The sequence below is a fragment of the Podarcis raffonei genome, chromosome 3 (genome assembly GCF_027172205.1).
Source record: "Podarcis raffonei isolate rPodRaf1 chromosome 3, rPodRaf1.pri, whole genome shotgun sequence".
Classification (NCBI taxonomy): Eukaryota; Metazoa; Chordata; class Lepidosauria; order Squamata; family Lacertidae; genus Podarcis; species Podarcis raffonei.
The window spans coordinates 66,200,857-66,228,008 of record NC_070604.1 but is presented as its reverse complement, the minus strand read 5'-3'; the positions used below and the strand labels follow the sequence as shown (position 1 = coordinate 66,228,008).

At 40.7% G+C, this 27,152-nt stretch overlaps 2 protein-coding genes across 8 annotated transcripts in view; one reads left to right on the top strand and one right to left on the bottom strand.

Annotated features, from left to right (window-relative positions):
- The window catches only part of GRM1 (glutamate metabotropic receptor 1), a 168,953-nt gene extending 162,532 nt beyond the window's left edge, over positions 1-6,421 (bottom strand). Inside the window, exons 1-2 of one of the 3 annotated variants that reach the window (XM_053382111.1) lie at positions 6,247-6,421; positions 3,719-4,617 (exon numbers count right to left, since the gene is read on the bottom strand). In XM_053382111.1, the coding sequence (XP_053238086.1) occupies positions 3,719-4,481 (763 nt within the window). In that variant the 5' untranslated portion in view covers positions 4,482-4,617; positions 6,247-6,421. Of the gene's footprint in view, positions 1-3,718; positions 4,618-5,839; positions 6,100-6,246 lie in introns of those variants that run through there. The other 2 variants (XM_053382113.1, XM_053382112.1) reach the window with 2 other exon arrangements.
- A 13,903-nt stretch (positions 6,422-20,324) lies between these two features.
- Positions 20,325-27,152, top strand: part of SHPRH (SNF2 histone linker PHD RING helicase) — a 36,112-nt gene continuing 29,284 nt past the window's right edge. For 2 of the 5 annotated variants that reach the window (XM_053382105.1, XM_053382104.1), the window contains exons 1-4: positions 20,327-20,581; positions 22,784-23,439; positions 24,577-24,706; positions 26,283-26,501. In XM_053382105.1, coding sequence (XP_053238080.1) covers positions 22,813-23,439; positions 24,577-24,706; positions 26,283-26,501 — 976 coding nt within the window. In that variant the 5' untranslated portion in view covers positions 20,327-20,581; positions 22,784-22,812. Of the gene's footprint in view, positions 20,582-22,783; positions 23,440-24,576; positions 24,707-26,282; positions 26,502-27,152 lie in introns of those variants that run through there. The other 3 variants (XM_053382107.1, XM_053382106.1, XM_053382108.1) reach the window with 3 other exon arrangements.

Below are 27,152 nucleotides of genomic sequence, written 5' to 3'. Positions count from 1 at the left end.
CAAAGCGAGTTTAGTATCAGACTATGAGTCAAGCCACACACACACTCACACACCTTATATTGCTATATTAAGGGTAATACTACTAAACTATTAAAAAAATAAAATCTGGCGTTTTTCCCCTGGTCTGAAACAGGAATAATGTTCAGACTTTAACATGTCCTATCTCTTGGAAACAAGTAGTTTTAAAGGAAGCATTCTCTGCCCCCAATATAAGCACTAATCTCCTCCAAAAGTCCAAGGATATTTGGTTGCTTAACTGTCTTTCTGGAGATGACTAATCATGGAATGCTTTCAGACATGAGACTTAAATCACCACTGAAGCATCTCTCACGCTGTTCATGTCAAGTCTGATCATTGAGATTGAGAGGCACTTGACTTGCGAGGAAGCATTCTGGCCAATGTAGGCTTTGCATCCACACTGCAAAGCACTGAAACAAGAACTACTTAAGACACCTCATTTGTGAAAACACATTCCTATGTACAAAACACTAGTGCAGTTTAACAAAAGGAAACTCACATCAGCACCAGATATGGGCGACATCAAGTTTAAACTGAATATTTTTCTCTAAAAGAATCACAGTACAGAATAATGGTACACTCTCTTATCAACAGTTATACAGTTCAGAGTGCCACTAGACGAGGTGTGAGAGATCTGTGATCAAAATCTCCCACTCTGTTTAAATTTAAAACCACCCGTGGTGCCATCATATCACATCAGAGCTGTGGCATTGTGGAAGTAGGTGGCTGATCCCTTTTTCAATCTGAATAATCTCCCCCAACTATTATTTGACCCCTGGGGAAACCTCAGATACCAGTATTGTTCTTATATGTTTTCCCCTACAGGTCAAACCACATTTGGTGTTTGGGGAAAACAGCATGAGGAATTGGAATAACTTGCCTCTGCTGGTACTGTTGCACTGACCCAATTTTCACCCAATGCAACTTCTTTTAACTTCTTTCGGGTGATCTAACTGTGATCCAGTTGTGAATGTCATATCTAGTCTAACACAAAGTTGTTCTTAAATCAGCAGTGAGGGTCAAATCAATAGTCTTTCATTATCTCCTGTCCATTGGGCAACTCCCAGGGCAAAACCATAAAACAATGAAGTACAGTATATCTTTATTGTGAATTATACAAAATGGAGAGGTATTTAAATTCTAATAGAGCTTTTACTGATGCTTATATAACATATAAACAAGAGAACCCCCAAGATGGCAAGCTGAAGAGAGGTGCATCCATTCTCACTATCCTTGGGGCATTTGCTTTCCTTCTTTTAAAAACAGGATAGTGATTATGATGATGATCTCAACACCTTATGTAGTTTCCAGAAAGAAGCGTCATAATCTTGTTGGAATTTTGGAGAGTAGAAAACCCCAAGAATATTGCAAATTCAGTATTATTTCTTCTTAATTAGTATTATTTCTTCCTTAATTGGGATCCTAGATGGACCTATGTAAGTTCCACCAAACTTTCAAGTAAACATGTATGGGATCAGGATACACATCCTACATTGCAAATACGTTGGGTGTAAACAAAAATGTCCACAGCAATTGTATCTGTAAAAGATTTATGATGGTGCACAGTCAGAAGTCAGCATGTTGCAAAGCAGACTTGAGCCCCAAATCCCAAAAATATCATAGAAGAAGGGGAGGTTACCTTTAAATTATGGTACTTCCTGCTAAGGAATATTTTCACTTTAAAAGGGCAGCTTATTGAAAGATTTTGCAAGCAGTATATGCAATTACTAGTGAAAGTATCATACCATTTGCCTAGGCTTTATAGCATGCACTGATTTAAAAATACATTTATCAGAATGATTCATTGACCCATTTACTTTTGAGGAGGAAATAGCATATGTGATAAATAAAGAATAGTCTTCTCCTTCACCTAGCACAAGATCCAGCTATATCCACAAACAGTGTTGTAATTGAGTGCCAGGAGTATGCAACAACTGGGATGAGTTACAGTTATTTTATTCCTAGGTTGCCACAGAATGAACGCCATGAATACTTATTCCCTTTTCTTAACACGTTTCAAAAAAAACAGGCTGATTCCACATTTTTAATGGCTAACACCACTCTATGTCAAATCACCTATGACTAACTGAAGACTGTCTTATTTCATGAGTCAAGTCTATACTTGTAATTTGTTTCTTTCAGCTATTATTTGATCACAAAAAGTTCATGAAAAATCCTATTTGTTATGACAAAAAGACATTGAAAACCTCAGTATAACAGGAAATACAAAAGGCAATGCTTAAGAAGTCCAAATTTTGCATGTAAAAAGTCAGTTATTATTTAAACAGATATCATATCAAAGTAGAACATTTCCCCTAGTGGACAACTTTAATTATTTTTTATCTATTTGTCATGATCTAGCTATAAATTATTGCTTATATTTTCTAATAACATTTCTCCCCAATTCCTTCACTATAGTTTTAAAGTATAGTAAACTTCTTCCTTGTAGTCACTAAAAGATAATATTATCTGGCAATTCACAAAGTATCAACACATTATGACTATTAATTCTTTTGGATACTTGCACGCTAAGAGATCTTTGCCCACATCAGTTCATTTTATGAAATATGTAACAACAATATTTTTGGCTCTCATCCTTGCTGCCTGGTAGTGTCCAAAGATAACAGATTTCCTAGGGGTCAAATGCCCATATTTTATTTTTAAAAACAACCTTGGTGCTCACTAGAGCAAAAATACAATGGACATGAAAGACATCTTTTTTTCTCTCCCTCTCTTCAAGGCAAGCCTGCAGAACTTGCCTCATCGAAAATCTATAAACTTCATTACTGAGCTGGCACTTTTTCTTTGAGAATGATTTCTTCATGCCATTATTAACTTTGCCTGTAGATTTCCACATCTGCTACCTACTTAATTAGATATGAAAGACTGCTTGAAATTGGAATTATTCAGTCTCTGTGAGGAAGAGGTAAAAAGGTTGGTTTAAGTACAAAGTAACACTACACATATCAGGGATGTGTGAGTGTGGGTGGGCATGTTTCCTCTTCTAGTTGTTCAACTTCTATCTCAAGAGCATGGAATCAAAAGAGCTGTTAGCTAACAGTTTCACTCTGTCATGCTTAAATATTTAGTCTTTGGCGAGTTAGCTGTCTATGATTCAGGTGAAAAGTTGATTGCTAATAAAAGACCAATAGAGGCTTGTCCCACTGATGGGAAGATGAATATTCCCCCAAAAGCTTTACTTTTACTACTACTACTACTACTACTAATAATAATAATAATACACCCTAAGCAATGTATAGGTACAGTACAGTTCTCTTATCTTTTGTAAAATCATGGATAATTAATGGTCTGAGAGCTAAAATTAATGAGATGAGAGCCAAAATGTATCTATTATATATGCTTGTTTAGCAAAGCTCATTATACTATAGGAAAGTTCTGTGGGGAGCTGTCTATGGTTGTAAGAGAAAGACTAGTTCAAAGCAAAAGGAAGGAAGAGATCATAAGTAATGTACATATCTAGCAGAGTTACCGTAAATGGTTTCGACTTGAACCTTGAAGTAGGATCAAGACTCTCTTCTCTTCTGATATGAAGTCACTCCTTCATAGCAGCAGTTTCTCAGAATTGGAATAATGTTGCCAATCCTTTAGGTTTAAAGTTGGATTGAGACTACAAAGTGATTTATACCTGAAATGCCCTACAGGAGCAATTAATAATATGAGCTTCTCTTTTTATACCCACCTTCTGTATGGACAGCAGACACATAGGTCCAGTTGTAACGTTTGACTATGTCGAGCATGGCTCTGGCTTGCAGAATGTCCGATGGAACTACCCTCAAGAAGTATTTGTACAAAGTTTTGTCACTCAGGTCAATACTGGTTGCAGAATATGCAATCTGGGGAATATCAAAGAGCTGAAGCAGATTTTGAACCTGGATGGCCACAGAACTGGATCCTGGGCCGATGACACCAGCAATGGGCTTTTTCTCCCTGACCTGGTGGTGATACGAAGGGTCAGGCAGGCAGCGGCCGAGAGCATCTTTCTCATCTCGAATGGAGATCAAAGAGTCCCTTATGAATTCAATACTCTGCTCCAAGGCCACAGAGGAGTGCCAACAGGAATCTCGGATTTCGCTGCCTAAAGTGATGTTGGGCAGCAAGACTGGGTCTGAATTAATTTTATCCAGAGTGTGAAACATGGCCTCAACTCTCTGGATGCCATATTGCTCTCGGATCTCGCCACATTTTCTTTCGGGCACCTTCTCAGCTGGAGGTTGGTGATGAACAGAAAAGAGGGCTCCTATAATGACATCACCATCCATTCTGGCTACTGATCTTTGGGAGGAAGCACCTGAGATCAAAACCTTCCTGCCAGCATTCTTGGGGAGAAAGTCCATCTCCAGGAAAATTGCAGGGAAGAACACCAGCAGCACGCCTATCATCTTGTTGCAGGAAGCCATCCAGATTCTGGCGACCAATTTCACGGGCTCGTCCTGCCTGCACATTGTTAAAGATATGAAAAAGGCGGCAGATTCGCTCCACTGTTTTACTTCTCAAGTGCCTCCAAAACCCATTACAATGTGCCCTTAAAGCAAATCGCCTGGAGGGGCAACAGAAGTCATCATAGGAGTGAATTGTAGCCTGTTGACATAGGAAGAAAGAACAGAACACATTGATCAGCTGAAAATATGTCAAAGCAGAGCTCAGTAAAGGTCATTTTCTTCATGAACATCTCTCCCCACCTGCCTGGAATATTAGCAGACACCAGATCAAATGGATCCAAATAGCAGGTGCCTTTCGATTTCAGATCTCAAGGAGAGAAAGCAGGGAGAGAGTAACAAGGCACAGTTATACTACTGAGACCAACACTGCGTAGGTGTGAGTGTGGGTGTGGGTGTCTGCACACACACACACACACACACACACACACACACACACACACAATAAAGTAGTGATGCCTTGTTGCATGCATGCATATGTAATATACGAAGAATCTTGCGTATATAAACAGAGTGCAGTGTGAGACTTGATATATTCATTTATACCTAACCACCTCCATGTGCTGAAACTGGTATCCCTTATCTACTAAGGCAAAATGCTGTTACCTGCATTCTGACAGTTAAAGCAAAGAAAAGCCTTTACAAGTTTGAGAACTTCCTTATGTCTTTAATTAGATTTTTTTTAAAAACCCTTCATTATTAAGTCAAGAACAAGAAAACTATGCTAGTTTCAACATCTTGAGAAAGACGGGGTGTGTGCGCTTCTGTGTAGAATCTTCAGAAAAGAAAATGTCATTTAAAGGTCAAGACAGAATTCTTAAAAACCCTTACAAGATACAGCCTTTCCCAGCTAGATTAATCTTTGGGTTTTGAAAGGAGGGAAGCTGTAGTTCGACAAAAGAGACAACTATGCAAGCTGTGGGAAATACATATTAGTTACTAAGGCAACCGCAGGCAAAGTCCTGATGTGCTTTTCTGGCACCGCTTGCTTTTCATGCAGACTTTGGGCAGGAGAGGTGACAAGCCAGGAGGCTAGAGTTTAAGTAGTTTAATGCGATTTAAAAGGCGATCGGCCGCTCGTTGGAGATAATTGCTGATTGGAAAGTCGGGTATGCTTCGCTTCGCTCGGCTGCCTTGGCTCCCTGTTGCACGGGCAGGGATTGCTACGGATTTCAGCACCCTGGACAACGTCCACGGCAACCCGATCCCTAGCGAGTTCCTCCGTTCGGTGCAACAGAATCTGCAGCCATGCCGCGCTCTTTGCCCCAATAACTTCTTGCACCCGTTGCTTTGGTCTTTTGCACCCACCGACCCACCCACACACTACTATCCAGTCCCCGAAAACACATAGTAGAAATACATACAGAGAATTCCAGTTGCAGCAGCCTCTTCTCCCCACCCTCTCTCTGAAAGGCTTTTAATGGAATGAAGCGCTGCTGGTGGGTTTCTATGAAGCAAGCCAGATTTCTAGTTGCCTCCTCCCCCCACCCACCTTCCTTCGGTCTTTCTCCCCATTATCTCTGAAGGACAGGAGAGGGGAGAAAGGCGAGAGATGAAAGCGGGCAGAAGGACCGTACTGTCTGTAGCAAGTGCCGATTCTCCCTGCGCACGCACAAAAACACACACATCTACGGAATCCAGAGAAACTGGTCACAGGAAGCCGAATCCGTTTGAAATCTAATGGAGAAGGAAGGTCTTTTTGTCTGGCTCTCTTGCCTGCAACGTTATGGTTCGCGCCGGTCCCTTCTGGAGGATGAAACTCAAGACCTACCTGAATCCGAATCGGTGAGGCTGGTCGTTCCTTTCCGTGTCCGAGGCGTTCATTGCCACTTCTCCTGTTCACATTTCCCTTTGCCACAGTCTGGTACAGGCGAATCGAAGGAGATGGGCTGTACGCGACTGCCCTCTTTCTTCAACGCTGTTTTACCGCATGAAGGAGGGAAAGGGGAGGGGTGTGTGGAAACAGGTCATTCCAGGCTCATCTATTATCTCATGCATAAAGATCAGTCATTCTTTCCCCTTCTTCAACCAGCTCTCAGCCCCCCTCCCTCTCCATATATATGCATATATATGTTGGTTTGGCCTGTATTTCAATGCCTTAAATTCGTTACTTCCCAGTCACACAAGCAAGTATAAGAAACAGGCGAGAGACTGGTTTCAGAGGTATAGACAGACATGCACATTTGCATCCTGCTGTGAAGATTTCTAATACTGCATTTGAAGATTTAATTTTCCAATTACTATTGCATTAAAACCCTGCCAGAACAAAGCAAAATCCCATGAATTGTCTAGAATGGAAATTTTTTTCCAGCTGAATCTAAAGCTTGCATGCTAAGAGGCATGTAAGATTAAAATAATACCAGGCTGAAAAAGGCAATTGACCCGCTTGCTACACAGACTGAATTAAAGGACTCTAGTGTTTTAGTTTATTATATGAAAGTTAAAGTTAGAATAAGACCCCACTGGGAATGCTAGACGCTTTCAGGGCTGATAGTTGCCCTACTTCTGAAAAGGCAAAGACACCTTGTGCAAAGAGACGACTGCAAGAATCCAAGGACCATTTTATGTGGGCTTATTTGCCATGGTTTTCTACCTGTGTGATCTCTGTTGCCTTTACACAGTTCATTTATGTGTTACATTGTGTTTACATTAGTTCCAGTATTACTTTTTTAAAAACAAAACCTGTGGACATGTGAGCTTTATGGTATGTTTTCGGTAAAAAAGGATAATCTTCCTTCTGCCTGAAGGACACCCAGGGTAATGTGCATCCCATAGAAGCCAACTCAACAATTAAAACAATGGGATTTAAAGTAACTGATGAAAGGTCATGGCTAAAATAGGTGCATAACCATTTGCAATGCAAGGAAATGTGTTTTTAAAATCCATTCTAAGTCTAAATCCCATCACTGATGTGGCCTGACATCTCTTACTGAGAATCAGACTCCAGAGCTGCAATGCCACCTGTGGGAGCTTTCTTGCCTCAAGCCCCACAGTGTCATTTCAGGAAGGAAGCCTAGTGTAAGGTCTCACCAGCTTATCTCAAAGAACAGGGTTCATATGTGAGAAGACATTCCCAGAGGTAAGATCAAATTCATTTATGAAATCAAGAGAGACCATGAAGCTACAAGAGGGGACAGTGAATCAATCTTTTGCAGAACCAACACATGAATGGTGGCTTTTGAGTTAATTGTTTCCCACATAATGGGATTAAGATGTATGTGGATAGAGTTTCAGATTGGTTTATGCTTTATCTTTGGAATTATTTTAAGAGAGGGAAATTCTCCCCTGAGGAAGAAATGAGAGTTGCTTAATAAAAGAAATGAAGAAATCCAGGATTTTAGTACACATGTGATTGGACAGCTATGCTCCCCTCTCAAACAAATGTTAGCAGCAAAGGCGAGAATTTCTGTCTTTGACTATGAAGTCAAACATCTCTAGTCAATGAGGTGGAAATAATCTAGTATTTTTAATCTCTTTTTGAAATTTGTTGTTGTTGTCATACAGTACCTGTGTTGTTTTAAAATACATATATTGCAAGTAGGTCAATTACACACATACATCTTATGCTTTTGACATCAGCATTCCATAGGTTCTGGCAGTTCTCAGCTCATAGAAGCTCACACCTACACATCTATAGACATATGGAGTCACCTGAGTAGGTAAAAGTCATACCATAGCAACATACTTCTGAGTGGCCTTATTTGACGTCTAAACTGATAGGCATGCAACAACCCAATTTTAATACCCAATAAAGGATGCTTTCTAGAACATCCATGATTTGCAGAACAACAAAAGCACCTTTAATACCTGAGGGTATAAGCTTCTGCTCCTTAGGAGGATGGCTCAGGAGCCATAGGATGCTGCTGACATCCCCCATTTCACCAACTTGGACAGGATACCTATTTGATTTACACAGCTTCAATTCTAAGTCCTGTCTCATCCCTCCACTCCCTGCTAAAAGTGGGATCACCTCCCTCACACACAGCTTGATAACACTCCAAGACCACAACGTAGTTTTTACAGAGCCAAATATGGATAGTTGTTTCCCATCTTCACAATAGACTGAACCATTTTGCTGAGATTGAGAGGCAGAACTGCCAGATCAACTATTACTTAGAAACAATCTGGTGTTTCTGGGATATGGCCAATCTGCATTACTAGCTCAGTTCCAAAGGAATGCATCAGATATATCTGTGAACATATAAAAGTATTATAATAAACTGCAGTATGCATAGAGCATGTAGACTCCTGGAAGTCCAGCCAAACTCATGAGGATGAGCAGCAGGTATAAGATTATAATGGGAACCTCTAGCATGATTTGGAGAGATAGGGATATCCTTAAGGCAAAACAAGTAAGAGTTATTGTAGCTTCCTCCAGAAAGATTATTGATAAATAGAAGTTTTAAAACACATCTCTGCAGCAATACAGGAAGGCTGAATGACCTCGAATATTATCTTCAACTGAAATATAAATTCCATGATGTTATTTCATTAGCATAATGAATTCCATATACCCTTTTTAAAGTAAGCAAATCGCACAGACTTCCCCAGAGATTCAGCCAATAGGGAGTTTTCATCTCATGGTGGTTTCAAGCATCTTCAAATGTGAAATATATCTTAATGCATAATCCGGCACCTTGAGACACATTGTGTGTTTTCAATGCTCTTCAGGGGCTTTAGTCTCTCTCAAGCAATGCATAGTTTATGTTCATCCAGATGTACTACCTCGGGAATTGCCTGCATTTGTCACAGTATTTTATCCATACCTGTATCTATATGCCAGCCCCCGAGTGTGAAGGACTAGATGTGGTAGAGGTTCAATCCAGATTAAACGGAAATTGTTGATGATTCGTGTTTGAGTTTGCAGTCTGTCTTGGATAGAGTTGAGATCCCTGTGAAAGATCAGGTACTTAGTTTGGGAGTATTCCTTGATGCATTGCTCCTGTCGGATAGGCAGGTAGCATTGGTTGCGAAGAGTGCCTTGTCCCATCTTTGGCTAGTTTGCCAACTAAGAACTTTCCTTGCCACAGTCATTCATGCACTAGTGAAAGGGAAGCCAATGTGGTACCTTCTAGGTGTATGCAGAAGGGTCATAGCTCTGTAGTAGAGCATCTGCTAGGCACACAGGTCCCACCTTGAATTTCCAGAATGTTAAGGTAGGCCTGGAAAGACCTCACCCTGAAACCCTGGAGAGCTACCACTAGTTAGTGTAAAAAAAATACTGGGCCAGTTTGACTGTTAATCTGACTTGGTTTGAGGCAGATTATTATGTTCTGTTGTTGGACTCCAACTCCCATCAGCCCCTGGCAGCATGGTCAATAGTCAGGGATGATGGGAGTTGGAGTCCAACGACATCCAGAGGGCACTATATTGGTACTGATGTACTCTCATCCTCTACACTGGATTACTGGATTACTGTGTGGGACTACCCTGGAAAAGTGTTCAGAAACTGCATTTGGGACAAAATGGCTGCAGCCAGGTTGCTGACAGGTGCTGGCATTTTGATTCCAATTTGCCCATTCTGAGATGTGTCTCCTGTGGTTCATTTAATGAATGTGACAGAATCCTGAGCTTCTTTCAAAACCCAAGTTACTTTCATCATTAAGGGTAATTTCACTTTAAACCAAGAGCCTGGTGTGGATGATATTCTGCCCTGGGCATATGAGGCTATCCAAAGGGCTGCCAATTTGAGAATCACAACTAATATATGCTGTGTGCTACTAAGCTTTACTGCTAAGTGCAAAGGTAGCCCAACAAACCATGAAGATACGATGCTCTGAAATGAACACAGAACTCGATGAGTTATTGGAAGCCATGTGGGCATTTTAAAATAAGGCTGCAGTTCTAATAATGCCACTGAAATTGATTAAATTTTCCATGTGTAAGGAGGTGTGGAAGTTTGCCACAGGTTTCATTTAATATATTTGCATTAATGACAATAAGAGGGGTGGCTAAGCCACAGCCCTCTAGCTGTTGCTGAAGTACAACTCCCATCATCTCTGACCATTGGCCATGCTGACTAGGGCTGATATAAGTTGTAGTTCAGCAGCAGCTGGAGGAGCACGGGTGGTGCACTCCACACAGCCTGTTATCTTTTTTTACAAATATTGGCGCTGGCAGTCTGGAGAAGGTGCAATAAAGCTCATGGATAAAGCTGGCAGCCAAGCGAATTAGTGCATAGCTGGGCTGACAGGTGGGTGGATTGGGAGCTGAAAGCCAGCAAAGCCTGTAGAAAGAGTCTGAAGAAAGCTTGATTTTTACCCAAAGGATGGGTTGTCAAAGCGGAATCAGAGGCTTTTTAAAGTGCCATTTGGAATCAACATTGGCCCCTTATGTCACCTTACCTCTGCTGACTAAATATCTACAGAACTGCCTTCTGGCCATTAGCAATGATGACACTCAAGCGGCAACAGAGATCAGGCCAGCCACTCTCTCTTCTGGCAACCTGCCATGAAATATATCTGGGACTAGTTATCAAAGTCCCTCGTTCCATATTGTTGACATCGAAGAACAAAACCCCATTTGCTGCAAAAGTTAGGACTTATTCCCCCTCCTATCCCCAACCAATGAGTAACTTTAGCACAGAAGAGAATGCCTGCATCAAATATTTAGCAGCTGCTCTTTGCACCCCTCAGTATCCTGCCATATCTAGTTTTTCATTTCTATATATTGCACAAATGTATCTTAGCAGAATCACAAAAGTCAGAAAGGGTCATCCAATTTCCCTACATTCCCTACATTCCCCTATTGTCTCCTACAATTTAAAAAGGCTTATGTTGTTGTTGTTTAAGTGCTGATTTAAAAGGCAAAACAAACAAAATAAAATATTGGGAATTTAGAAAGGGTTATGAGGAAAAAGCACGTTGACATGTTGGAATTGTGACTGATATGAACAGCATAACCCCATTAAAAGTCCTTCATCTTCACTTGTGGAATGTACCTCGACCATCTAACATAACTCCACTCTGAGCTTAATATGGAAAAGTCTCAGATAGGTCTGTCTTGGATCATATGTGAACTGAACACCAACTTCCTTGGGAGTTCTGGCTAATCATGGACCATGCAATCATGCGCCACCTCCTGAAGCACCTTGCTCTGCTCACAAATCATTGACTTAGATCCTAAGGTTGCAACCCTAACGATGTCTACTCAGAAAGAAGTGCTCTTTAAATTAAAGGGGCTTATTTGCAGGTAAGTGGGATTTGGAGTGCAGCCTAAGCAAGCTTCTGCAGGTGGGAATGTCATGTGAGTGGAATTCTGATCACGAGACTCTCTCACTAATGGAAGTGGAGAAGTGACTTTCAGTAACCTCCCTTTTCCCCTTGCCAATCTGCCGCAGAGAGTTATGAATGGTGCTCCACAGCAGCATTGCGCAGCTGCTGGGGAAAGGAGAGATGAGCAAAGAAAATGTCATACCACCCCATACTCTGCTAGATACCAGCTCCCTCCATGAATGTAAGCCCTTTCATTAGCAGAGGACTAGTTAAGATCCAAGTTTGGTAGCTAAAGGGAGGGTTTTTCAATGCACACTTAAATCTTAGGCTCATAGTGTTCTTACAATATCCAACAGAGAGAAGCTTGGATAGATAAGGCTGCTTGGTTCACACTGGTAGAGCTTAGATCACAGCAATCTTGAAGGTGCACAAGATAACACTAGTTTTTTATGAGGTAGAAGAGAACCACATACTTGAATTAATGTACCTATGCAAAAATGCCCCTTATTTGTAAAGCTAAGGCATTAGAGGGAAAGCTAGACTGGAAGCCTTCTGCCTGATATATATTAGTCTTACATATAATGGGAACCTTGAGTGTGGAAATGCATTCAACCAAGCAACCCCCCTCCCTTGCATTTTCAGGGGGTATGTAAGGTTTGTACTGCATCCCCTTGGTAACAACATGTTTAATACATAAATAGATGCCTGTAGGCTGGAAAATGGGGAAAACAAACAAATATTTGAACTGGCTCAAATATCCCCTCGATTCACCCATATTGTTATGTGTACAATGGCAAAGAGGAGAGTAGCTAGATGGAGGAAAGAAATTACACAGGACATCCTTGATGGCAGAAGGGGAGAAGTCGGTCACAACTTGCTTTATTCTAGCGTAGCAGTAGCAAGGCAGGCAGGGCATGAAAACAATGGTTGGGTCTGCTGAAACCTTTTATCAAGTCATACTGTTGGTCTCCTTACTTCAGTATTGTCTACTCTGACTGGCAGTGGCTCTCCAGGCCAGGTACCAGGCAGGAGAATGTCTCAACCCTACTTGGAGATGCCAAGTCTCTCTAGGTCTGGAGAAGTTGTCTCTCTAGATCTGTCCAACTCCTCCCTTAAGAACTTAACCAGGTCTTGATTGTGGGATTCCCATAGGCATCTGGTTGGCCAAACTAAATGAGACACTGGTCTGATCCAGCAGGACTCTTTTTATATTCTTAACCTGACCAACTCAGCAAAGGAGGAGATCAGTCTCCCCAAGTCAAAGCCAAAACAGGCCACTAATGGCCTGCCACTACTAGTGCAGAGATACTTCTGTCCTCCCTGTATCCTATCACACAGCACAAAGCAAGTCCACTAAAGAAAGCAAGGATCCAGCATTTCCTAAATGATATATCCCATCTGCTGAGAAATCAAAGTCATATTCCTTTCTTTAACTAATCTTGCTAAATAAATTCTTGGTAATCTGCAGTAATCACAATCAAGACAGGCTCGTGGGTTTGTGTTGGTGGGTGACACATCTGTCCACATGTTGCCACCCAGGGGATGCTCTGTTAAGATCCCCTTTCCAAGGCTGTGACAGTAAATTATATCAGACATTCAAGTGCAGACCATCCAGTACTCCCATTATTTTTGAAAAATGAGGTTGCGAAAGTCTAAGGCGCCTCATTCAATCTTGAGCAGCATAACAAATAAAGCAGAGCTGCTCTATTTGTAACCTGGTAGCCCAGTTTGGAAAATAAATTAAAGTTTTGATTAAATCAATGTGTTTTAGATATGCATTTAAAATATGAGCCTTCAGAAAGTTCACAGTATGAAAAAGCAGGAGAGAACCCTGTGCTTCCTTGGTTCATTTTGTTTAGTGGTCATTAATACGGTAATTGCCTCATGAATACAACTGAAATAGCTACACTTTTCAAATTGCAAAGCACTTATTATTGGAGAAAACTGTGTCTCATTTCCATGCACTGAGGAAAATGTACTGTACCTATGTTTGTTTGTTTTTGAGAATTCTCCAGTATTTTTGGAGAGGTTTCATTTTTTTTAAGCCAATATTTAAAGAAATAGTGGGGTTTTGTTTTTAGTAACTTCATCTTTCTCTTGGTATTTTGCAGAGCTGTTACCTCTCTTCATGACTATTTGAGAAATTGAACCCTAGCTTTTAAAATTTACCTGTTAAGATTAAATCAGATATTATGGGAATACAAAGAAAGCTAGAAGAACTTAAAATAACAAACTATCTAACTGTACATGAAAAATTCATGTATAGTTTTATGATCACCCCCCACACTTTTTTCCCTTGCAGCTGATCTGCTATGAGGCAGTATCCTGTTTTACTCACTGACATTGGCCCTCATGACATTTGACTACCTAAAAGGAATATTAATGTATGCTTTATACTGGGGCTTCATTAGACCATACATTTCTTGCATTAACTATAGCAGTTTAGGTCGTTTTCTTCCCAGCAGCAATTCAACAAAATAGTATCCTCTCATATCACATTTAATCTCTATTGTTTGACGTTCACTCATAGACTCGCTGATTCAGTGGCATTCAAAACAGTTTGCTTATTTATTTAACCATATTTTTAACCTACCCACCTCTTTTTCAGGCAATTATTCTCTCCCAAAGCAGCTTGCATCAATTTAAAAGAGTAGAGGAGCACTGCCATCAGGCACACAAAGACCCACAAGGGAAAAGAAGTGGATGGAAAAGCAGAGAAATGGAACATCAACTCCTTAAGGCCAGACTGAAGCAGTGGGCCATAACCAGGCATTTATAGTCACCTGTTTATAGTCATCAATTTATAGTTGATCTTCGCTGGCCAGTGTTCTTGCTTGAATAGCAGTTGATGGCTCTCAATGGATGGGGCCAGAACGTCCTCTCATTTTGCTTCTGCAATACTAAAGCAGACTGGAAGTTGGAGCGGAGTGTTCTTTCTGGCATGGAGGAGAAAGCAAGCTCCTGTGGCCAGCAGATGGGGCCAGGCTGGCCACCCCCTTGCCACAAGGTTCTTCCTAGGAGCCTCCCAGTGGCCTTTGGTGCCTCTTACACTGAATATAATCTTCCATCTACAATTGTCTGAAGCACCAAACGGAAGCTTTAAAACATACCTAAATAAATCCTTTCAATCCCATCAAGGGAGTATGTACAGACTTGTGATGTTTTCATGTCATGCAGACATGATGTTTTCATGTCATGTTCCTGAAAGAGAATCATGGGGTGGTGCTGCGGAGGAAGTGTTTTGGACATTAACACAGAATGCACAGTGCTGTGTTGACAGCAGAAGAGAAACTCAGTCTGTTCACATTTTTATTGTACATGAAAAATATGTTAAGACACCTGTGTGGTGCCTGTACAGAGCCGAAGAGAATTTTTTTGAGAGAAAACGGATTTAGTACCACAGTGGAGATGGAAAAATACGAGCTTAGCTAACTCACACAATGTTTTTATGCATTTAAGATTAATTATGGGCACAACCCACACATAGCATCAGTGTGGAGTGGTGTCATGCTAGGATGGGAGAAGCCAGTTCAAATATATACTATATTATTGTTATTTTGCTATTGATGTTGATATTATTAGTATTGTTTTATACACACACACACACACACATCGCCCTTATTATGTGTATTTTATATATCACCCTTCGATGAAAGAGCACAAGGTAGTTTAAAACACAGAATACAAATGTCAATACATAACATAATATCTGTACAATATAAAAATCAAAATGGTTACAATTGTCATAAAAAATACGTAATGGAATATAGATTTTTTAAAAAAAGATAAAATACAGATACTCATAACAGCAACAGCACAAACGAAAAGGAAGGAGAACATCATCAGCCAGGTATCTAAAATACAAAAATAGTGCACAAATTCACAATTGTCTCTCTGTCCAAAGTAGCTCTTAATCCCAGCCCCACACAGAAAACGACAGACACTCTGAGCTTTCGCCTGGGAGCTTTCCTTTTCTCTCCCAGTTTCTCACCCTGGGAGATGTTCACACTGTTTCTCACTGATGGTCCTTCACTGAGGTCAAGCAGAAATCTGCCAATTCAAAGTCAGACAAAGCAGAGGCAGTTAAGCAATATCAGGCAAAAGCAGATAAGGGGTCAAGGCAAAGGCAGTTAGCACCTTGGACAGCTCCACGTCACATAGATTGGAAGTTTGACAAGACGGTCTTGAATGCTGCTCCAACAACCAGCAAAGTCAGATTTAGCCTTAACTGGACTGCAGCTTCCACTGAGTAGCCAGCCTTGCCCCTGGTGGTTGGAATCTTGTTTGGGAGCCATTGACTCTGGCAGCTCAGAGCAGCCCATGATTCTTCTAGGATCTCTGAGCTGTCACTAAGGGTGAGAAAGTCTGAGAAAGGCAGTGTGACCTCTTGGGACTGGAGAAGTGCAGGCATCACCTGCTCCTCTGGTGATGTAACACCTGAGGAGACAGGAACAACCAAGACTGGTTCTGAGGGGAAATCCTCCTCACAGTCGAAGGTATCCTCTGTATCCACAGTCTCAGTCCCTGAGAAACCCTGAGTCACATGACACCATAACATTTTTGACACATTTAGCGAGTAAGTTTAGGAAGTTGAAGAATTTTGTTTTAGTGTTCAGGGATAGGTGGAGGTGAGGAGGAAATTGATCATTGTCCAGAGAAACCACCATTAAGGGACAATTATCTAGCCTGGTTTATGCAGCAGAATTCAGTGGTAAAACTCTGGGGTAATAGAATGGACTGTACCACTTCAAAATGCAGGTGAAGGTATCATTTTTTAAAAAATATAAAGGAACATTTAAAAATGGTATCTTCATTCACAATCTGAAGCAGACCCTCTCTGTCTCTGGGGTATTCCCAACTGACAGCTAGCAGAATAATATACTACACCCTCCTTAGGGTGTTCCAAATTGGCAGCTACTGGAATAATATATTGCTCCCTTCACAACAGTGACATGTATACTGAGCAGCCACGGACTCCAGAGAATTTAAATTGGCTTTGCAGCCACATTTTCAGGGGTATAAAATGCTTTCCAGCGGCACTTTATGGACTGGCTTAGTATTTCAGTTATCTAAAGCCAAAATGCTCTTCAGCATAAAACACACACACTGCTTAAGAGATAGTTAACTCTTCACCTAATGAAATCATGATTGCTATTTCAGAAATGAAATAGGACCACTTAATTAGATATAAGGCCTTCCTTTAAAGTACTCTTTCTTTTTCACTTAGCTCAAAGTGAATTAATTTTTAAACCAAAACTTTCAGACTGAAGGATGGAATTTTTATCCTAATCGTAATAGCACCATTATGGGGTTCAAATATTCATAGGAATCACTTCCGGTGCTGCCGCCATGGTGAACAGCGGATCCCACGATTGCAGATGTCAGCCATGCAGTTAATTAAGAATAAACTGGGAGTAAAATCCTGGGCCCATTTGGATCGCCATGTGTGTAGCCTCTCTGCATGCATATACTGGTTACACAGAGAGCTTCTTCTCACACATGTAGGACATGCGGGTGGTGAGGATGGAGCCACTGGGTGTGTTGACAACAGGCCTATCTTGTCCACAAGGTCCTCACATGTTCTTTTAATGTTTATCTGAACTCCCCTATTGTCATAGCATATGGCATTTCACCAGCATTAAAAGACAAATTAGTAGCTAGGGACGCGGGTGGCGCTGTGGGTTAAACCACAGAGCCTGGGACTTGCCGATCAGAAGGTCGGCGGTTCGAATCCCAGCGACGGGATGAGCTCCCGTTGCTCAGTCCGCACTCCTTGCAACCTAACAATTCGAAAGCACACCAAAGTGCAAGTAGATAAATAGGTACCGCTCTGGTGGGAAGGTAAACGGTGTTTCTGTGCGCTGCTCTGGTTCGCCAGAAGCAGCTTAGTCATGCTGCCCACATGACCCGGAAGCTGTACGCCGGCTCCCTCGGCCAATAAAGCGAGATGAGTGCTGCAACCCCAGAGTCAGTCATGACTGGACCTAATGGTCAGGGGTCCCTTTACCTTTAAGACAGAGCTATTGCCTGTCAGCAGCTACCACAGTGAAATTCTGTATTAATAACATTATGCAAAGACATTTCAAATAAGGGATAGAAATTCAGTGTAGCATGGGCACATGTGTTGATTGTCTGTGTATCTGAAAGAATTTTGGCCTCTGTTCATCACAGAGTCAACTACCAGTGAAATCCTCTATACGAGGGATAGGAAATTTATGGTCTTCTAGATGTTGTTGTACTACAATTCACATCATCCCTGACCACTGGCCATATTGTCTGGGGCTGATGGGAGTTGGAGTCCAATAACATCTGGATGGTGACAGGTTCCTCACCCCTATATACTTTGAAATATTTATATATAATGAGATGGGCACTGAAAAGCCACAAAGCAGACATGCCCTACCACCCTACCAAGTTTAGCTCCATCAGTGTATATTACTCTGTGTTATCACAGCAATACGCCCACCTTTAGGGTCATCTTGAAAAGCCTTAAGTGTCCCACTAAGTAACATTGCCCCAAATAATCTGGATCTTTCACTCTCAGACCAGCCATACAGGATCATTACTTAGTGTAAAAGAACATTATGAACATTGCCGGAAATCCTCTGTGATGTCTGGCGTGTTAGTATACAACATAAACAATTAAACTGGAGGAAGGAAATGAAGGTGTAAAATCCTCTGGAGGTAATTTCCCCACTGGGTTATATAAAGTTGATCTCTTCACTGATCTGAAACTTAAGTACAGCAACTTTATGCTTGAATAGTTTTATAGTCTGCTGTAGTAAAACATCTCATTTATGCTGGGCTATGTTCTTGTCGGCAAATCTTCACAAGCTTTTGCACACTTTAATTAAATAATTATCGCCATATCCCTGTGAGCCTTGAAAGGTGTCAAAGCTGTTCTACTGAAGCAGACAGGTAGATGTTATTAAACGCCTTCTTGGGGGGGGGGACCGAGTGTGTTGGGTCACTGCAGTTATGTAGTGTCAACATTAACTAGCTGTATTTGTCTTCTAATCTTTCATTAAGGTGTTGTTGTTTTAAAAAAGAAATTGTTAAAAGTTGAATTCAACTTGTAAAATTAATGGTTCCTATTCAGTAACTGCAGAAAGGGTTGTAGCTTAGCAACAGAGCTTCTGGTTTGTATGGCAGAAACCCAAGATTCCCTACCATTTCCAAGTAAAACTGGGAATATTCCCTGTCTGAACCTTTGGACAGTTACTGCCACTAAGTGCAGATCAGAGGGGGTTAACATCTGGCCCTTCGGATATTGTTGGACTCCATCAGCCCCAGCCAGCATGGCCAATGGCCAAGGATGAGGCAGACAATACTGAGCGAGATGGACCAATGGTTTGACTCAGTATAAGGCTATGTTCCTAACTAGTGAAACTTACTGAATGCAGCAAGGTGGTCATAGTACTTGTGACATCATGTCCACCTGCAACCCCACCGTAATATTCCTGCAATGTTCCCTTGATGTTCTACCAAGGTTGCATTTGCACAGACCAATTTACTATTGGAACTTCTCCTAGATCTGTTGCTGGATGTGCGTCTACTTGTGATAATCCATCATCTTCCATTTTGCTCTGTATCCAGTGCATGCGGCACTGCTTCCATTCCACTGCAGTTTCAGTTCTGCAAAAACATTATTCAGCTTGTTGTGATGATACCACATGACTGACAGGTGGGCACCAGCAAGGGTGGGCAAGAGAGAAGAGGCAGGAGCCTGCCTGCATGCTTCCCTGCCGTCCTCAGCCTTCTACCCACCTCCTTTCTAGGTTCAGGGCAGCAGCAGCCATTGCCTCCTTAGGATCGCTCAGCCAGGGATGGTTTCTGCTGCTTCCCTTTGTTTGCTCGGTCTTTCTCTTTGGGTGGTGCAGCAGCAGGGATTTGGCTCAGCAGCAGGGAGCCAGAAACAGGCAAAAGGAAGAGCTATTTCTGCCAGCTGACCTGCTTTCTCTTCCTCTTATGAACCAAGGTGGGCAAACTTCTGGCTTGTTGGATCCATTTTGCTGTGGAACCCCAATTTTATTTATATGTTTCATAAAATTTCTATATAGATTCATTGCTGCTGCTGTTGTTGTTTTAAAAAAAATCCTAAACATTTCCCAAAACAAATAAAAAAAAACATTATTGGTAAGAACAATTAAGACAATTAAAAGCACTAATAATATAAAAGCACACAATGCATGGGTAGGCTCGCCTAAACAAAAATGTCTTTAGCAGCAGGTGCCGAAAAGAGTACAGTGAAGGCACCTGCCTGGTTTCAATAGGCAAGGAGTTCCAAAGTGCTCGCCGCACTACAAGATCTTTAAAAAGTTGCATCTAACTTAAGTCGAAAAGACAGGGGTTGGGTTTTTGTAAAAATAATAATTTTAAAATAAGGCTCAAGACCTTCGCAGAACCTCAAGACCAACCAAAATAATCCTGGTTAAACCCATCACTGCAACCTAATCTGTGTGTACCAGGTCCTACAGCAGCTGTTCCGCAAACGTCTCGGTTTGTCCTCCCCGCAGAAACACGGCTTAGAAAAAAGAATGCACCGCGCACGCGCACATTCGCCAGCGGTTCCCTGCCGTTGTGGGGGGGGGGGGGCAGGCGCGTGCTAGCGCGAGAGGGGCAGTGGGCGGGGCCTTCGCGTCACTCTCGGCTTCCGCCTCCTTCCTCCGTCCGGCGGGTGAACTTTGAGGGGAGAATCTTCTTGTTGTTGTTTGGCTTTCCCCTCCCCCAACCCTCCCTTCGCTTCGTCTTCCTCTTCCTGGTTCAAGGATGGTCGCTGCGCTCCTTGGAGCTGCTCAGGAGCTCGTTTCTTCTTCCAGCCTCGCCGCCGCCGCCGGGCCCAGAAGGGGAAGCCGGGGAGGAGCCCCAAGGAGCTGATTCCAACTCTCTCAGGTGCGTCAGGCTGAGAAGAAGCAGCGGGTGGGAGGTTGCAGTTTGTGGCTTCGCCCCCACCTGTCGCTTACACACTTACACACACATGTGTGTGTTTATAGTTTTATATATAGAGGGAGAGACAGCTACTTCGTTGGTCTATGACTTGCAATAGGCCTTGCAATAGGCCTTAATAGGGGGGCGTTGTTACCGGCGCCCCTGATGTAGATTAAATGACCTGAGTAACAGATGGGTCCCAGAGTTCTTAATGCAAATAAATATGTATCAAGTTTAGTTTGTATCTGTGGCATAGCTTCTTTGTTTGATGTACATGTATTAATCATGGCTTTCATTTATTAAGTGCAAATATGGTTGATAGTATATGCAACAAAGAGTCTTGTGGCACCTTAAAGACCGTCAAATTTATTATGGTGGTCTATAAATGTTTATGCTGTAATTAATTTGTTAATCTTTTAAGATGCCATAAGGCTTTTGGTGTGTTTTGCTCCAAGAGAGTAACACAACTACCCCTTTGGAATAAGTTTGATTGTGTGGCTGATTTCCTCCTTGAGACAAAATGTCATGTAGTGCTACCAACATTAATAGTCCTTTCACGAAGAGTTAAAAATACTGCCTGCATCCCTCATCTCTGCCTCCATCCCTCATCTGTCCAAATATTTTAGCTTTAAGGCAATGAGGGTGTGTTGTCGTATAAGGTGGCATAAGGCAAATTCTGAATGAATGCCCAGATATAAGCTTTCTGAGGAACAGGGTTGTGGTTTTTTAAGTTGTTAATCAGCAGGTATTCATGTGTCCTTGTTGTCATATTAACTTGGTGATTAAAGCAAGTCTCTCATGTTCATAGAATCTTAGAGTTGGAAGGGATCCCAAGGGTCATCTAGTCCAACCCCTTGCAGTGCAGGAATCTCAGCTAAAGCATCCATGACAGATGGCCGTCCAACCTCTGTTTAAAAACCTCCAAGGAAGGAGAGTCCACCATCTCTCTACTGCTGAACAGCTCTTACTGTCAGAAAGCTTTTCCGAATGTTTATTTGGAATCTCCTTTCTTGTAACCTGAAGCCATTGGTTCAAGTCCTACCCTCCAGAGCAGGAGAAAACAAGCATGCTTCCTCCACCATGTGACACCCCTTAAGATATTTGAAGATAACTATCATATATCCTCTGTCTCCTTTTTTACAGGCTAAATATACCTAGGTCCTTCAAGTGCTCCTCATAAGGTTTAGTTTCCAGACCCTTGATCATCTTGGGTGCCCCCCTCTGCACATGTTCCAGCTTGTCAACATCCATCTTAAATTATAGTGCCCAGAATTGGACACAGTATTTCAAGTATGGTCTGAGTAAGATCCTTTGCTCATGCACTGCTAGTAAGCCAGGTGCCCCATGTCCTATTGAAATTCATTTTGTTAGCTTGTGCCCAGTTCTCCAATCTGTTAAAGTCATTTTGAATTTTGATTCTGCGACATTAGCTACCCCTCCCAGTTTGATGTCATCTGCAAATTTGATGAGCATCCCCTCAATTCCTTCATCCTATAAAGATGTTGAACAACAACGGGCCCAGAACAGAACCACTTGTCACTTTTTTCCACGATGATGAGGAACCATAAATGAGTACCTCTTGGGATTTAGACTATATCTTGGGTGCATGGTCTCCATCCATTTGTAATCGCATGCCTATTTTTAAATAACACCATTTCATAATTAACTAGTCTTATATTTCGAGATGAAGGGTACAGATCCACTGGTGAATTCACCCTTTAGAGATAGTAATGTTTTGAATTATATTTAGAATTAGAAAACAAATTTGGAGGGAAGAATATTTAACTTGTGAAAATATTGTTGTTGTAAGCATAAACTGATTAAGATATATTTACTTTTTACTCAGGACTTACATTTTAGATATAATTTTGACAAGTGTTGTGGCTCCTTCACATGCTACTATTTATCATTCCTGCCTTGAAACCATTTGCAGTTAGAGATTAAACCACAGTTTCTGATCAAACCCCAGAATATTTTTTCGTGGGTGGGAGAGAGAGAGAGAGAGAGAGAGAGAGAGAGAGAGAGAGGAGATGGGACACAGCACTCATTCTCTGTTCAATAAACTATGGATTCTTACCTATACATTTGGATCGGGCCTTTATTGTTAATAAACCAAAGTATACTAATCCATGCAGAAATGTAAATGGATGTCAATCTGTATTACAGAGATTAAACACTGCTAGTGAAACATAAAAATGAGTGGCCGTCGAAAGCGTGCTCCTCCATCGAGGATGAATGATGAGAAAAAGAAGCAGCTCTGCTGGAATATGCATGATGACTGTAAAAATGAAGTGATAGATTTGGACGCAGTGGATGAAGACCAACCCCTTGCAGGTACAAGCTCATCTTTTACAACACATGTTGTTATAAATGATGATAGCACTGATGAAGTTTCGACGCTCAAAGTAAACAACCTAAAATCATTGAGCATTTCAACCATTTTGGATGAAGCAGAAGATTCCTGCCATCTCTTGACTTCTATATCCATACAGCTAAATATTGTGATATTTCCTTATATTTCTGATTCTAACTGGAAAACCTTACTTGGAGAGTTCATTCTGCAACCTCTTCCTGGTCAACAACTAAGTGAGAATGTCCATAAAAAGAGTTTTACATTGATGAGAGCAGAACCTAGTGATCATTTGCGAATCTGTATTCATGTAAAGAACGATGAGAGGGAAGAATCATTACAGAACACTTACCAAGAAGACGTGTTAGTTGAATCATCTTTAAATAATGAAATGTTAGAAGACTTGATGTGGCTGCAAAAGAAGAGAGTAATTGTACTTTGTCAAAGATCCGGAGATGGCCAGTGCTTAAAGGTACTTGATTTACGTAATTAATAAGACTTCCTAACTGCTAAGAATAAGCCATTTATTTTGTACTTGGAATTAACATATTACATGAACATCTGGCAGCACCATAATATGATTCAAACAGTACCCTTTCTGTTTGATTTTCAGAGAATTGTCTCTATTTACATTAACAATATTGTCATGTATCTTTATTCAGAATTAAATTCCATTGAGTTCATTATGCACATAATCCTAAATATGTGTAGGATTGCAATGTAAGATTGGTCCAATGAATATTAAAAGTAAGCCAAATGCTTGCCTGCAACATGAACATTATAGGTAGTTTTTTTGGTAAGATTTAGTTTAGCATATCCTAGTATCCAGGAAGCTGTAGTTTACATTATAATCAGGATTACATGTAGAACCCCCAATTTATGCTTGACAAAGGCTTACAACTGATGGACTTTGGGCTCCCACAGAGAGCATTGGCATTTCACACCTGAAGGTTTATGTTATTAGGGAAGTAGGATTATTTTCAGAGTTCTAAATGTCACTTATTTGCACTGTCTGCTATCTAGATTTTGGGCATAATTCAAACAGCAGTTGGCTGAAGGATTTATTGGTTACAGTTTTTGACTAAGAGCTGAGAGACCAGGGTTCTAGCCATGAAGCTCACTAGGGGACCTTGGGCCAGTCAATGTCTCTCAGCCTAGCCTACTTCACAGGGATGTTATAAGGATAAAATGGAGAGATGGAGAACCACTGAGCTTCTTGGAGGAAAGGTGGGACATAAATGCAAGCAAGCAAAAAATAAAATAAGGCATCTGGGGATTGGGTAGACTGTTTTTCCTTGGGTATTGTTGCTTTGATCCATGGCTGTGCTTATGGGAAAATAATTATAATGGAAAATCTAATAATGGATCTCCCACAAACATATCATTTGGTCCTTCAGCCACAAGTTGCCAAAGTGGTCACCTATGAACTCTGCAATTCTAGCCCTGTTTACTTGGAAGTAAGTCCTATTAAATTCAGTGGGGGGGGGTTGCTCATGGGTAAGCAAGTTTAGAATTCCAGTTTAGTCACCAATAAGCTTATGATCTTTTTCTCACATTTTTTCTCCTTTTCTTGCACGTTCCAAAATTCATCTAAAAATTACATTCACAGGTTGGAATGTATCTTCTTGAAGTTGGCTTAAGCAAGCTAGAATTCCTTAGTGATGGTGGTGGCAGAATAAAAAAAGCTAATCAACTTATTCAAAAACTGATGGAAAAATTCTACCACTTCATAATTCCAGGTAATCTCATTTGATAATATTGACACATATTAGTTATACCATTAAAACATATATATGAGTTTTGGAGGAAATGTTCTTATCTTGGTGTTACATTTAGGTGACCTTAATTTATCTTCTAAATACTGTTTCTGGAGTAAAGAAGGTTTTAGCTTCTCTTAATGTGTGGGAAGCAGAGCATAAATTATTTGACTTTTGATACTTTTAACTTGCGTAAACTGCACACATACATAGAACATTCTCTGGTACAGCAAAGTAACAGGACATACTTCATTCAGCTCAGGGGTGAGGTTTCTGGAGATAATAAAGAAATGAAATGCCTGCCAAATGACATAAAGGTATATGGAAACGTGGCCTAGAGTTGGGTGTGCCTTTATATAAAGAGCAGAATATGTATGATTCAGAATCATGTAGAAATATATCCCTATATGTCTTGCACTATCATTCAATTGTTGGTCTAGGACTCTAGGCAATACCTGTGCTATGTTAGTCAAATCTATGCTAATAATATTTATTCATATGCAAATAAGCAATAACTTTATTAGAAAGATAATGTTTTGACCTCCAGACTCTGTAGAGAACATCAGTCCGAACTACTTTACCCAAATGGTCAATGGTTGCACAATATTGCTAGAGATGTGTCATGTAAATTGGCATGATTTCTTTTGAAATTGGTGAAATTGTGCTGAGTAAATGAAACCGACAACTCTGTTTTGTGCATTTTTAGATGTCTATCTTTAGTTAAATATATGTATTCTTGGCTCATAATGTGTAAAGTGTACATAATGTGTAAAATAGTCACAATTCGCTTGTAAAGTTGAAAAAAAGTGATGATTGAGTATAGTGAATCAATGCATAAGTTGCACATTATTACCAGTGGAGACCCACACAAAATGGCAGAGGAGAGTGGAAGAAAAATAACTTGGCCTTGCATTTTTAAATGTCTTTTGATTCTTCATTCTCTCCCTTCGTCATTTGCTCAAGCCCTTACATGTTCCTCTTCCTTCTGCTCAACCCTATCCCTGTTCATAGTCACTCCACTTATTTTTCTTACTTCATATAGTGAGGGTGGGAAGTGGTTGGCTATTAAAGGATCGCATCTGGTTTTCTGCATCACAGCTGCTGCAAGAGGATTTGTTCATCAGTAGCAAATTTAATCAACACATTAATTATAATATTATCACCTTCACTGTTCACCAAGTACAAGGAAAATGTTGTGAATGAAATCAAGATTTTGCTTTTAAAAATAGCGAACTGATGTTGGTACTGTAAGCTTTTTAAATAATGGAAATAAATTATAATTTCTTAAAACAAACTCAGTACTTTAAAAATTGTATTCTAGCCAGTTCCTAGTATTATTTATTGGTCATGTTTTTGATCTTAAAAGAGACCCAAGTTCTCTTCTTCCCCTCCAAGAACTATTTGGTATTGTACCTAAGATTGGCAACAACATGGTACTGGATTAATATTTCTTAGTACAGGGATACTATTTTTACCCATTTGTTTTGTTACTTCATTGCAGTACGTTTAAGGTATTGCAAACATTACTGATTGAATCAGTGGCATACGGTTCTTTTAGATATTCTGGAGGAAGATGAGGAGGAATCCGATAGAGATATAGAGCGGCAAAATATTGAAGAGCTTTATGACTATGTGAGGCATACACACCAAAAAGAAATTCAGTTTTTGAAGGAGAACGTACAGCACACTGCACTGATTCCTGTATTGAGGCCATACCAAACTGAGGCTGTAAACTGGATGCTGCAACGTGAGAACTTCAAAAATGTACCAACCAATGGCAAGTATCTAGAAAAAGGCAACATAAATATATATCTTGATGTACCAACCAATGGCAAGTATCTAGAAAAAGGCAACATAAATATATATCTTGATTACGTTGATACTGATAGAAATTCATGATAATGTATTAATTATAAGAAAGTCGCACATGATTCCCCCACCTCAAGTAGCAAAAATTTGATGCCCTGCTTGTGTGAATAGAACTGCTTTCTGCTAAGGCAAAGTTGCCAATGAATACAACCCATTGTGCATCCTGAATTGCTGATCTGATACATGTTCATATTGCATACATCAGCACTTAGTTTATACACAACATAAGGGTTGTTTGTGTTTCTAACATAGCAGGTGTGGCATTAATATGCATCACTTGGTTCAGAAGTGGCTAATTATGAATAGAACCCCCTTTAGGGAAATTTCATTCCCCCTCTCCCATATTTATATTTTTGGCAATTTCCTTCCTAGTTATTGCTTATTTCCTTGATGCTGTAGGCAGGAAATGTATGTAACCTGAATCTTAGATTATTCTGTCTGGAATATAGTAGGTACTCCATGTAAATTTCCATTTAGGGCAACTGGGATCTGGGGATGGCTTAAATGCTGGAAACCTTATGAGCTCTGAGAATTAGTTTCTGTAGATTACCTGTGATTC